The 10,650-nt window shown below is 37.0% G+C and overlaps 1 protein-coding gene across 1 annotated transcript; it reads left to right on the top strand.

Moving 5' to 3' along the window:
• The first annotated feature begins 416 nt into the window (after nt 1-416).
• Nucleotides 417-6,805, top strand: LOC145638979 (uncharacterized). The gene is made up of 4 exons (XM_081690061.1): nt 417-4,963; nt 5,047-5,190; nt 5,392-6,285; nt 6,367-6,805. Exons 1-4 carry the CDS (start codon nt 2,972-2,974, stop codon nt 6,607-6,609), a joined length of 3,273 nt encoding a protein of 1,090 aa, XP_081546187.1. The 5' UTR covers nt 417-2,971; the 3' UTR covers nt 6,610-6,805.
• Nucleotides 6,806-10,650: the final 3,845 nt, after the last annotated feature.

The following is a 10,650-nucleotide window of genomic DNA, read 5'->3' as shown; positions in this document are numbered from 1 at the left end:
TTTAAATTTGAGAAGCACCAAAAGTAAGGGATTTTGGGAGTATACTTGAGCCTGTCCATTGTTCATAACCCCAAGCCTAGCCACGTTACGACCTTGGAAAGGCCCTCCTTGAGGAAGACCATAACCATATACCAAAATCATCATTCCATGAAAATACGGCCAATCTTAGGCCTTTGCACATATGGACCTACTATTAAGTAGTCATTCCTATATATAAAATGCATGAAGTGTTGAGTTATTATTACAAGATCATATATAAAAAATTTCAAATGATTTGGATGATTTGATAGCCATTGGCTTGATTACATCATGTTAGTCTAGCCATCGAATCAAACTAAATTCGATGTTTTCCATATCCTTTGCCAAAGAAAAATGAGATGACTATCTGATAAGTGACTTTTGTGTCACTTTTCGGGGTGTTTATTGAATACTTTTCCGGCTTATTTCAATAATTTAGCTCATTTTATCCTTTATTTCTATTATTTTGCTTATTTTCGTCTTTTATCTTTTTATTTGAGTATTTTGTAGTTTTTATTTAAATTTAGATTAACTTAGTTTTATTAATTCCTAGTTTCTCTCTTTTTATTTATTTTTCTTTTAGTTTCTAGTTTTTTTTCTTTATTTTATGTTATTTCATTTAATTCTATTATTTATTTAGTTTTAGCATTTTATTTTACTTTATTTATCTTATTTTATTTCATTTTATTTTATTTTATCTTTTGATAAACCCCTCGTGTTGTTTTTGGTTGTAGGTTTTTTCGGGTCGATCGGGTTCAAGGTCCGAGAATTGAGTCAAACAACATGCTCCAAGCTTCCACACACCAAAGAACCACCAAGTAGCTGCCCTACTCCCTGCTTTCCCCCAACAACACCAATACCAACAGCTTCAGCCCCCCTCACCACACTACCACAGCAGCCACCCAAACCACATAACCCAACTAATCCTCTGCTCCCTCAATTCTTTAAACGCTCCCAACTATCACAGCCACATCAATTATGCAACCACCCGCGAACCTCCACCATCAATTGCTCCCCTGCTCCCATAAACCGCACCTCTCACCAGCCACATCTACAACCACCAGCACCTCTTCTCCAATACACCAACACCCAGCAACCCGCAGCTCACAAACCGCCAACAACCACCATTAGCCTCCGTATCCACCACCAATCCGCAACCAACAACCACTATCAGCCCACCACAACCGCACCAGCACCTCAACTCCATTTCACAACAGCAGCCGCACCACCAATTTATAGCAACAAATCAGCCACCAATTGCAACCCCAAATCGCCAAAGCAACATCCCCAATTCAGAGCAAATGGCAATTAATCAAGTTCGAGCAAACCAAAGGAGTTCGGTCGAAGTTCGAGTCAGAAACTTTTGAGGTTTTGTAATTTGAAGAGGTGTGGTCGAACACAACCATGGTTTGACCGAACCAACCCCGTAGTTTGGCCGCACCAACCCCGTAGTTCGGTCGCACCAACCCGAGGTTTAATCGAACCTTTTCACGAGCATCACACGTGATTTTTATGAGAATTGGACGGCCACGATTCCTTCAATTAATCCAAAGGCCGAGAATCTAGTGATGCTAGATGATGATGATGTTGATTTACGGTGGTGATTATGATGATTGGTTGCGGTTGACAATGGTGAATGAGAGCAGCAAGTGAAAGGATGAAAGGGGTGGAATTGGTGGGTCTGACGGGGTTTGGTGGGAATTTAGGGGGGTTTTGGGGGTTTCTTTTTCCATTTCATTTTCTTTTATTTTATTTTATTTTAGTTTTGTTTATTTTATTTTTGTTTTAATTATTTTTATTTATTTTTATTTTATTTTGTTTAACTTGTTTTATAAATACCCCCTTTGGGATTATTTTCTGAGAACTTTCAATCAACATTTTATTTTTAGATAGATTAGCTTAGTTTAGCCTAATTTTATTTTCTCTCTCTTAGGGTTAGTTTAGGAGTAGTGTAGAGAGAGAAAGCTTGGATTTCCATGGAGTTTTTGAGAGGTTGAAGAAGCAACTTTGTGTAACTTCTTCTCATCTATTCAATGAGCATTTTCTAACTTTCTCTCATATTTGTTTCTTTGCTTAATTCTTAGTTTTATGCTTTTTGTTTGTTGATTTGAGTAGATTAATTATTTTAGGAAATTTTGTTTTTTACCACCTTACAAAAGCACTAAAATCTCTTTTACCACCTCCCAAAAAAAAAGTATTACTTTACCACCTTATAAAAAAAATAAATATAGGTTTTACCACCTCCACCTGACTCCGGTGACGGAAAGTTGCTGTGGGTCCCACCATTTCTCATTTCCCTCCACATTTATGACAAAAAATACGATTTCCCTCTCTTTCTTCCTTTTCTCACCTTCCCCTCTGAATTATCATCAATTCTCACCTCTCTCCATCAATTTCTCATCAATTTCTCCCTTACATTCAACCTTGTCACTCTCTCTCCTCTCATTTTCTGATATTTGTCAAAAAGCAAACCCTAAGTCGCACAGTTCTTCCCTCAGCAAGAGTAGTTGGGACCACAATAGCGAAGCTACTGAGCGAGGTATCTGTCATCTTCAACGCGTAAAGGTCCAAAAGCTTGAGTCTTTGCTGACAAAGAATCTCGAATTCTGACGAAAGAGGTATTTTTTAGCTCCTTACTGTACTTTGTGTGGGTAATTGGGAGTAATTTGGGGTAAAATTTGCTGTTTTTGGGAATATGTGAATTAAACAATTATAAACCCTAATTATGCGAATCTTTGACTTGGTTGAACTGTGTTATTGTTAATTAATTAGTTGATTAGGGTTTTATTTATATTTTAATTGTTAATTAAGTGCAAAGTGTAGCCTAATTGGTCTTGCATGTTGTAATTTGTGAGTAGTTGTAAACTGGATTGAATGATTAATTGTTCAATTAAATACTGAGATTGTGCATTGTTGTGTTTGTTTTGTTGTTGTTGGACCTGTTACAGCTAGGATGGATAAAGTGAACCTTAAAATGACATTGGGGGGTGCATTTATACCCTCATTAGTTGGTAAAAATAGAAGGGTGTTAAATTGGGATGGTGGTTGGGTTTATGTGAGGAAAAATGTTCCTGTTTCTAGCATAGATGTACACTACTTGAGGGAGTCAGCTATACATGGTTTTGTGTATGCTACTGTTAGGGTGCCTAAGGGATTTAGTTGTTGGTATAAACAGAAAGGGAAGTCTTGGGTAACTGGTAAAAGGGAGTTGAATAGTGATGATGAGGTAAAGGGGTTCCTTGAGACAGTGAATAAAGATGGGGAAATAGAGATGTATGTGACTAGCCATGAGCAAATTCAAGCAACTGATAAAACACCATTTAATCTTATAGATGGTAATGAGTTGACTTCAAAAGAGAGGAGCAGACTTAAAAAGAAATTTGGTGGGCCTAGAATACTTAAGACAGGCCCAAAGGATACTAGCTTAGAAGTAAGGAGAAGCCCAAGGTTAAAAGGGATTGAGATTCATGACAAAGAAGCTGAGGACAGGGGTGAAAGAGTGCATGCAGCTACAGATAGAGTGACAGCAAAAGATAAGGGAAAGGGAAAGTTAGGTGAGGGAGCTTCTGGGAAGTTTACTGCAGCTGAAAAGGGTAAGGGAAAGGTTCTTGAGGGAGCTATTGGTGCTAGATCTGGGGGTGAAGAACCTAGGAAGCAAGGTGCAGGCAAGAAGAAGCAAGGAGCAGGGAAGAAGTTGGTGTTTGAAGATGAGTACAGTGATAGGGAGGGAGGAACTGAGTCTTCTGATTCTGAGCACAGTGATCTAGGACTGGACTGGGAGGAGGGAGAAGAGGATGTGTATGATGATGAATCTGATGAAGAGTGGTTGAGGCAAAACTTAGATCTGCTTAGAAGTGAGGTGAAGGGCAGCTTGGAAGGTGTAGGTGAAGATCCAGAGGAGCCTAAGGATCCTAGGGTTGACATTGATAGACATCTGAACTCACTTGACATCAGGGTTGAAGAAGAAGCTGATGATGAATCTGAGGAACTTAGGAGCTTAGATGGTGAGTCTGATGATGACAATGGTGGTTGTACTTGGTTTAATGCTGAAACAGATTTCTCCAAGCCTATCCAATTTGAAGTGGGTTTAAAGTTCAGCAATGTTCAAGTGGTGAGGAAAGCTTTGAGGCAACATGCAATTGAGAATAGGTATGAGTACTACCTATTACATAATGACAGCAAAAGGATAACAGCTTACTGTAGAAGAAGGTGTAGTTGTCAGTACAACAAGAAAAGTTGTAGATTGGTTCAGTGTACTTGTGTGAAAGGGAGGAAGTGCAGATTCAAGTTCTATGCTTCCAGGTTACTGAAATCAGATGCTTTCCAGATTAAGTCTTTAGTGTTGAAGCATAGGTGTGTAAGGACAAAGATGAACAAGAAGGTGACAGCTGAATTTCTGGCAAACAGGTACTTAGAGGAATTTAGGAGTAACCCAGGGTGGAAGTTAAGACAGATTCAAGAGAGGGCATTGAATGATTTGGGGATTAAAGTTGGGTATTACAAAGCCTGGTTGGCAAGAAGCAGGGCCAAATTGGTTATTTATGGGAGTGCAGCTGAGCAATATGCTAGGGTATGGGACTATGGGAAAGCTATCCTAAAGTACAACCCAGGCAGCAGTTGCAATGTGGTTGTGGATACAATGGATCAGATACAGAGGCCAATCTTCATGAGAATGTACATTTGCCTTGCTCCACTGAGTTTTGGGTTTGTCTCTGGTTGCAGACCCATTATTGGGGTAGATGGTTGCCACCTTAAAGGAGCATATCCTGGGCAAATCTTGGTGGCTGTAAGTAAAGATGGAAATAACAACATATTTCCAATAGCCTGGGCAACATGTGAGATTGAAAATAAGGAGACATGGGTTTGGTTTCTTCAAAGTCTGATGGAGTCACTAGGGTGCTTTGACAAAGGACATGGCTTGACTTTCATGTCTGATAGGCAGAAAGTAAGTGCCTTGACTCTGTTTTTTTTTAATTTTTTTTTATACATGTATATGGTTTAACTTTTGTGTATGTTGTCATATGCTAGGGATTGATTGAAGCATTTGCTGAAGTTGTCCCAAAGGCAGAGCTGAGGTTCTGTGTCAGACACATTTGGGCAAATTTCAAATTGCAATTTCATGGGGCCACTTTCAAGGAGCTTTTTTGGGCAGCAGCTAGGGCAAGCACAGTGGTATATACAAGAACTTTGACTTTATCTTTGCATTTGTTTTGAATATTTTGTGTATAATTGTGTTTGCATGTGATATCTTGTGTGTGAATGTATAATTTGGATTGTTGAATTTGGGATAGCTGTATATCCTTTGTTTGGCATTGCTGTACAAACTGAGTAATTTTTGTATGCTGTGTGTCTTTGTGTGTGTGTGTGTGTTAGTTTGAATTTGAGGTGGCTATGGAGTCAATTCAGTTCCTCAATGACGAAGCATATGAGTACCTTGCAAACATCCCCCCCCACCACTGGTCTAGGCATGCTTTCTCAACTACATGCAAGTCTAACATGTTGTTAAACAACATGTGTGAGACTTTTAATGCTGTGATTAGGGAAGCTAGGGATAAGCCCATTCTTACCCAAATGGAATGGTTAAGAAGGTACATGATGAAGAGAAGTAATGATAAGTGGGAGGCTGCCTCTAGCTGGGAGGGTTTATTAACACCATATGTCAACAAGTTGTTTGATGGCATTGAGAAGTATGCTAGGGCATGTACTGTTGTGGCTTCTAGGGGAGAGACCTATGAGGTTCAATACAAAGATGACCAGTGCATTGTTGACTTGTCAAATAGGACCTGCACTTGCTATAGATGGGAGTTGACAGGGATACCCTGTACCCATGCTTATGCTTGCATTTTAGACAAGAGGGAGGACCCTGAGTTGTATGTGCATCCACACTATTATAGGGTCACTTACCTAGATGCATATGAGTCTCCTATAGCTGCAATGCCTGGTTCAAAGCATTGGGAAAGGGTCCAGCTTAGAGAGCCTTTGCCACCTGTGATAAAGGTTCAGCCAGGCAGACCAAAAGGGAAAAAAAGGAAGCTTGAACAAGGTGAAGGGTCTGCTGCTGCTACTTCTCAGGGGAAAAAACAAAAGATCAAAAAGCAATGTAGAAACTGTGGTGGGTTTGGACATTATGCCAAGACCTGTAAGCAAGGTCCTGCACCAGAAAAACCACAGCAGCCTGCACAAAATCCCAAAGGGGGAAGGCCACAGCTGCAGACAGCTTGGATGAAAGAGCAAAGGAAGAAAAGTGAGGCTAAAGCTGCAAAACAGGTATATACATGAAATGTTGCATTCATTGTATGTGTTTTAGGTTGATGACTTATGTTTTTTTTTTTTTTTTTTGAAATGCAGGCTGCATTGACAATGCCAAAACCACAGGCTACTACTGCAGCAACATCTTCCCAGTTCTCAGCAACTGCCCCTGCATCATCAGCACCCTATCAATCTCTGAGTCAACCCACTCCTAGAGGCAGAAAAAAGAGCTCAACTCAACCCCAACCAAATGAGTCTTCATCTCAGCCAGCCCAAGCAACACAACCAAGGCCCAAGCTGCCAGTTACCAGAAGCAGGACAAAGAATTTGAACAGCTTGTAATAGTTTAGAGAATATGTACTTCATGAACAGCTTAGTTTTTTAAGTAATTTCATGTGTGTAGTTGGACAACTTAGTTTTTAAAGGTCAACATATGTAGTGCTCTTTTGCTGCAACACTTTCTCAACATTTTGTATGCATATGTAAATATGCCTTTTGCTACTACAATGAATGGGAATGACTAAATTAAGCACTACAAGTTAGAGCAACCTTTTCAAAATATTTCATTTCATTTCATTACGCAAAATATTCAAATACATAACATGATACCTTAACAAAAGCCATAAAACATTGCCTAAATTGACTAATGTCCACACTAATCCTAAGTTCTAGCAAAATACAAGGACATAACCAAACCTAGGAAACAAAACACAACAACACCCATAAACATAGTCAAATTCTTTGATGATCCATCATTTCCTTGACTCTCCATGCTCATCTTCTTCCTGTCAGAATTCAGTGCCTTACACTTGATCTTCAAGGAATCAATTTCATTCAACAAGCATCTCCTCTGCCCACTCACATCATCTACTTCCCTCTTCAAGTCATTTATCTCACCCTTCATCAATTTCTTGTCAAGTATTAAGTTGTTAATCACCTCTGTTTGCCATGGTGTTCCATCTGGCTGATCCACCCACTCAAAGGCTTTACAACCCCTTGTCTCTGTCACAGGGTCATAGAACTTGCACGACCTGAACTTGCGTCCCGGATTCTCCCTAGTCCAGGAAGTAAGCCTCGCCATGGGTACTCCGCATTGACATTTTTTTTCTTTTGATGGTGAATAGCTTACGGAAGACATTTCCTTCAACAATTGGCAAGCACCATCATCAACATTACTCCCAGTTGAACAAAATTACCATTGCCATACCCTAATTATAATAATCAATTCAAATTTAAAAAACCCCAATTCAATTGAAACTAACAAAAACCCTAATGTTAAAAGTACGAAATTGGGGTTCAATTCTTAAGTCATATCCACAATTACAATCAAACATCACATTTGCGACATAATTCAGACAACAATTTGCAAAAATTTGCTACAAAATCATCTAATTCGAGATTTAATTGAACATCGTACCTCCTTCCAATTTCTGTCTCAGTGAACTTTGTTAATTCAGCACAAATATCAAACAAGTCGATGCTGGGAATGCTAGGGCACACTTAAATTGAGTTTTTTGGAACCAAATCGAAAAAAAAAACAAAAATCTGTTGATTTTTTGGAACAAATTGGTTAAAAGGGGTATTTATAACGGAAAATCGAGGAACAAAGGGGTAAATTTCAAAAAGTAGCCGTTAGAATGGGACCCACATCAACTTTCCGTCACCGGAGTCAGGTGGAGGTGGTAAAACCTATATTTATTTTTTTTATAAGGTGGTAAAGTAATACTTTTTTTTTGGGAGGTGGTAAAAGAGATTTTAGTGCTTTTGTAAGGTGGTAAAAAACAAAATTTCCATTATTTTATTTGTTTAATCTTGTTTTTATTCTTATTTTACCTTGTTTTCCATGTCTTTCTTCATTATGTTAGCTTAGGTCATGTTCTAGGGAATTGGATGAAGGTTATATTAATGAATTAAATGAATGATTGTGATTAGTATGAAATTGTTTCTTGATTATTGTGTATGGGTGATGCTTTTATGGATTAGAATCTTTCTAGCTAATCGATTCTATGCTCTTAATTGTGTTTTCAATCAATTGTGCGAGAGTGAGTTGGTTGAGAGCCCTAAATTCTTCCATACCTTTGCTAGGCTAGTTGCACGAGAGTGAATTAGTTTAGTAGGATAATTAACATGCTTTTGTGCGAGAGTGAGTTAAATGTGTTGATGTTCCTAATCAAGGTCATTTTCATCTATTTGTATGATATTGTTAATACATTGATGTGATTGGATTCCACTTTCCCTAGTTTAAGTTATTTTCTCTTAGTAGTGTTTGGTTTAATCTCTCTCTATCTCACGACCTTTCCTAGTATTCTAGTTTGCACAAATTAATACACTTAGTCCTTTTGGGTTCGACCCTTTACTTGCCACTAACTAGTTTAGTGTAAGTTTAGGTATTATGAATTTCTAATTTGGTTAGGGTTAGTAGACCAACGACCTACTTCCTCCCTCGATCACTATCACTTTTTTTTTAAAAAAAAAAAAAAACAATATCATCTTATTTTCTTTTAATAATAGGGCTATTTATTACCAAGGTAATTTAGGTTCTATATACATTGCCTAGAAAGAAAAAGAGTTAACACAATAAATTGATTTGATATATCGACAGCCTTGACATCAACTTTAGATGTCTTTTACAACTCTTGAGCATTGGTCTTCTCACTTATCATGAGCAACTAATATGTCCACCTGGGTGGGATATCTCCATCTTCTCTAAGCGAGGAACATTGATTGAACATGATTGCTACATGAAAAAAATTATCGTTATCACTATTACACGTATACCTCACTGCCAAGTCATCATGATGATTCAAATATTAAGTCAATAATCCTTTATTTTTGTAAACATGTCTAATTTTCTTTCTTTATTCTTCTATGGGAAAGTTTGATTCCCCTTCCTTTTTGTACAAATCCGTCTTTTTTTGTTCATTTCTTTTTTAAGGGGGTAAGTCGGGATGATCCCTCCCATTTGGCATCTAAATACTTGAAAATAGTATAATTTTTTCGCTCATTGCCTAAAATTGGGGGCTTAAAAAAGCCAGGACATCCCCACTTTTCTCTATTTATAGATTTGAACACGCTATTTATGCTGCAAAATCAATGTCATGCAAAGCTTATTACGAACCATCTTAATAAATTTAAATGACAAAGGGAAGAATACCATTTCCTATTATTTGACTAAGATAATTAATTATGTTACTTGATCAAATAATTTGTGATAAACATATGCAATATTCCACAAATTATAAACACAAGTCTTGGGGCTTTAAATAAATATGAGAAACATCCTCTAACATATGTATACATGAATTCCAAAAGCCACCTAAAGTCTACGCTTGGGGGCTTCAAATTAAAAATATAGGTCTCACCTTAACATTCATTTTAAAATGAGACCATATTTTAGAAAGTGATTCGAATGATTTTATAAATTATTCTAACGCTTCATCAAACCTAAGTTTTATCAACATTCATTTTCAAACTAAGGTACTTATTTAATTGAAAGAACTTCACTTTCAATTAGCAAAATATGACAATGACGACAAACACTAAAAAGTAGAACATAAACAAAATTAGATATACAAAAGTTTGCTCACATTTTCATATCTTTGTTGAAATAAGTTGCGAATTACAACTTACCTTCATCAATCTTGGACAAAAAAGTCACACTCAATTACGAGCTAGACTTTTCTTTCCATTTTGGGTCCAGTTTTGAAAATAATATGATTATGATTTTTGCCTACTAGAAATATTTGCTTTTAAAAACAAACTATTGGACCCTTTTCAAATTTTGAATTCTTATTCGAAACAACATGTTTCTAATAAAAATAGTATTCAAAATTTCCTTTCTGAATTTTATTTTCTCAAAATAAATAAATTTTCCGATTCTCAATAACCGTTTGGATAATACTTGTATATACATAAATATTTCCAAAAGGAATAAATTAAGATTTGACTTCTTCTTGACTCGAACTTGTTCTCTCTTATTGGCTAAGGGATGGTAAACGAACCACCGCTACTACAAAATTGACCAAAGAGACCAATTCAATTTAACCAAAGAGATTGCCTTAGAGGCGGTCTCTAGCGCAGCAGTCTCTTTGGCAAAGAGACTGCTTGTTAGAGGCGGTCTCTAGAATGTGAAAGTTGAGACTGCCTATTAAAGATAAGCGGTCTCAATTTTGAGAAAGTTGAGACTGCTTTTATAAGACCGCTTATCTTAATTAGGTAGTATACTTTTACGAAAATTGAGACCGCTTTTTCAGCTTAACCGGTCTCTATAGTCTCATTTTAAATAAAAAAAATAAACGTATTTGATTTTTTAAATTAAAATTAAAATTACAATATGTGCTATATTTAAAAAAAAAAAAAAAAATTGGTGTAAAATTGAAAGTA

The sequence above is a fragment of the Chenopodium album genome, chromosome 7 (assembly GCF_948465745.1).
Source record: "Chenopodium album chromosome 7, dcCheAlbu1.1, whole genome shotgun sequence".
In the NCBI taxonomy this organism is placed as follows: Eukaryota; Viridiplantae; Streptophyta; class Magnoliopsida; order Caryophyllales; family Amaranthaceae; genus Chenopodium; species Chenopodium album.
This window is presented reverse-complemented; position numbering and strand designations above follow the sequence as displayed.

Bases quoted from the DNA above. Each gene is read 5' to 3' on its own strand.
- LOC145638979 (XM_081690061.1), top strand. From the start codon at position 2,972: ATGGATAAAGTGAACCTTAAAATGACATTGGGGGGTGCATTTATACCC. The intron at 5,191-5,391 runs GTATATACAAGA...TGTGTGTGTTAG, and splicing joins CAGCTAGGGCAAGCACAGTG to TTTGAATTTGAGGTGGCTAT. The intron at 6,286-6,366 runs GTATATACATGA...TTTGAAATGCAG, and splicing joins AGGCTAAAGCTGCAAAACAG to GCTGCATTGACAATGCCAAA.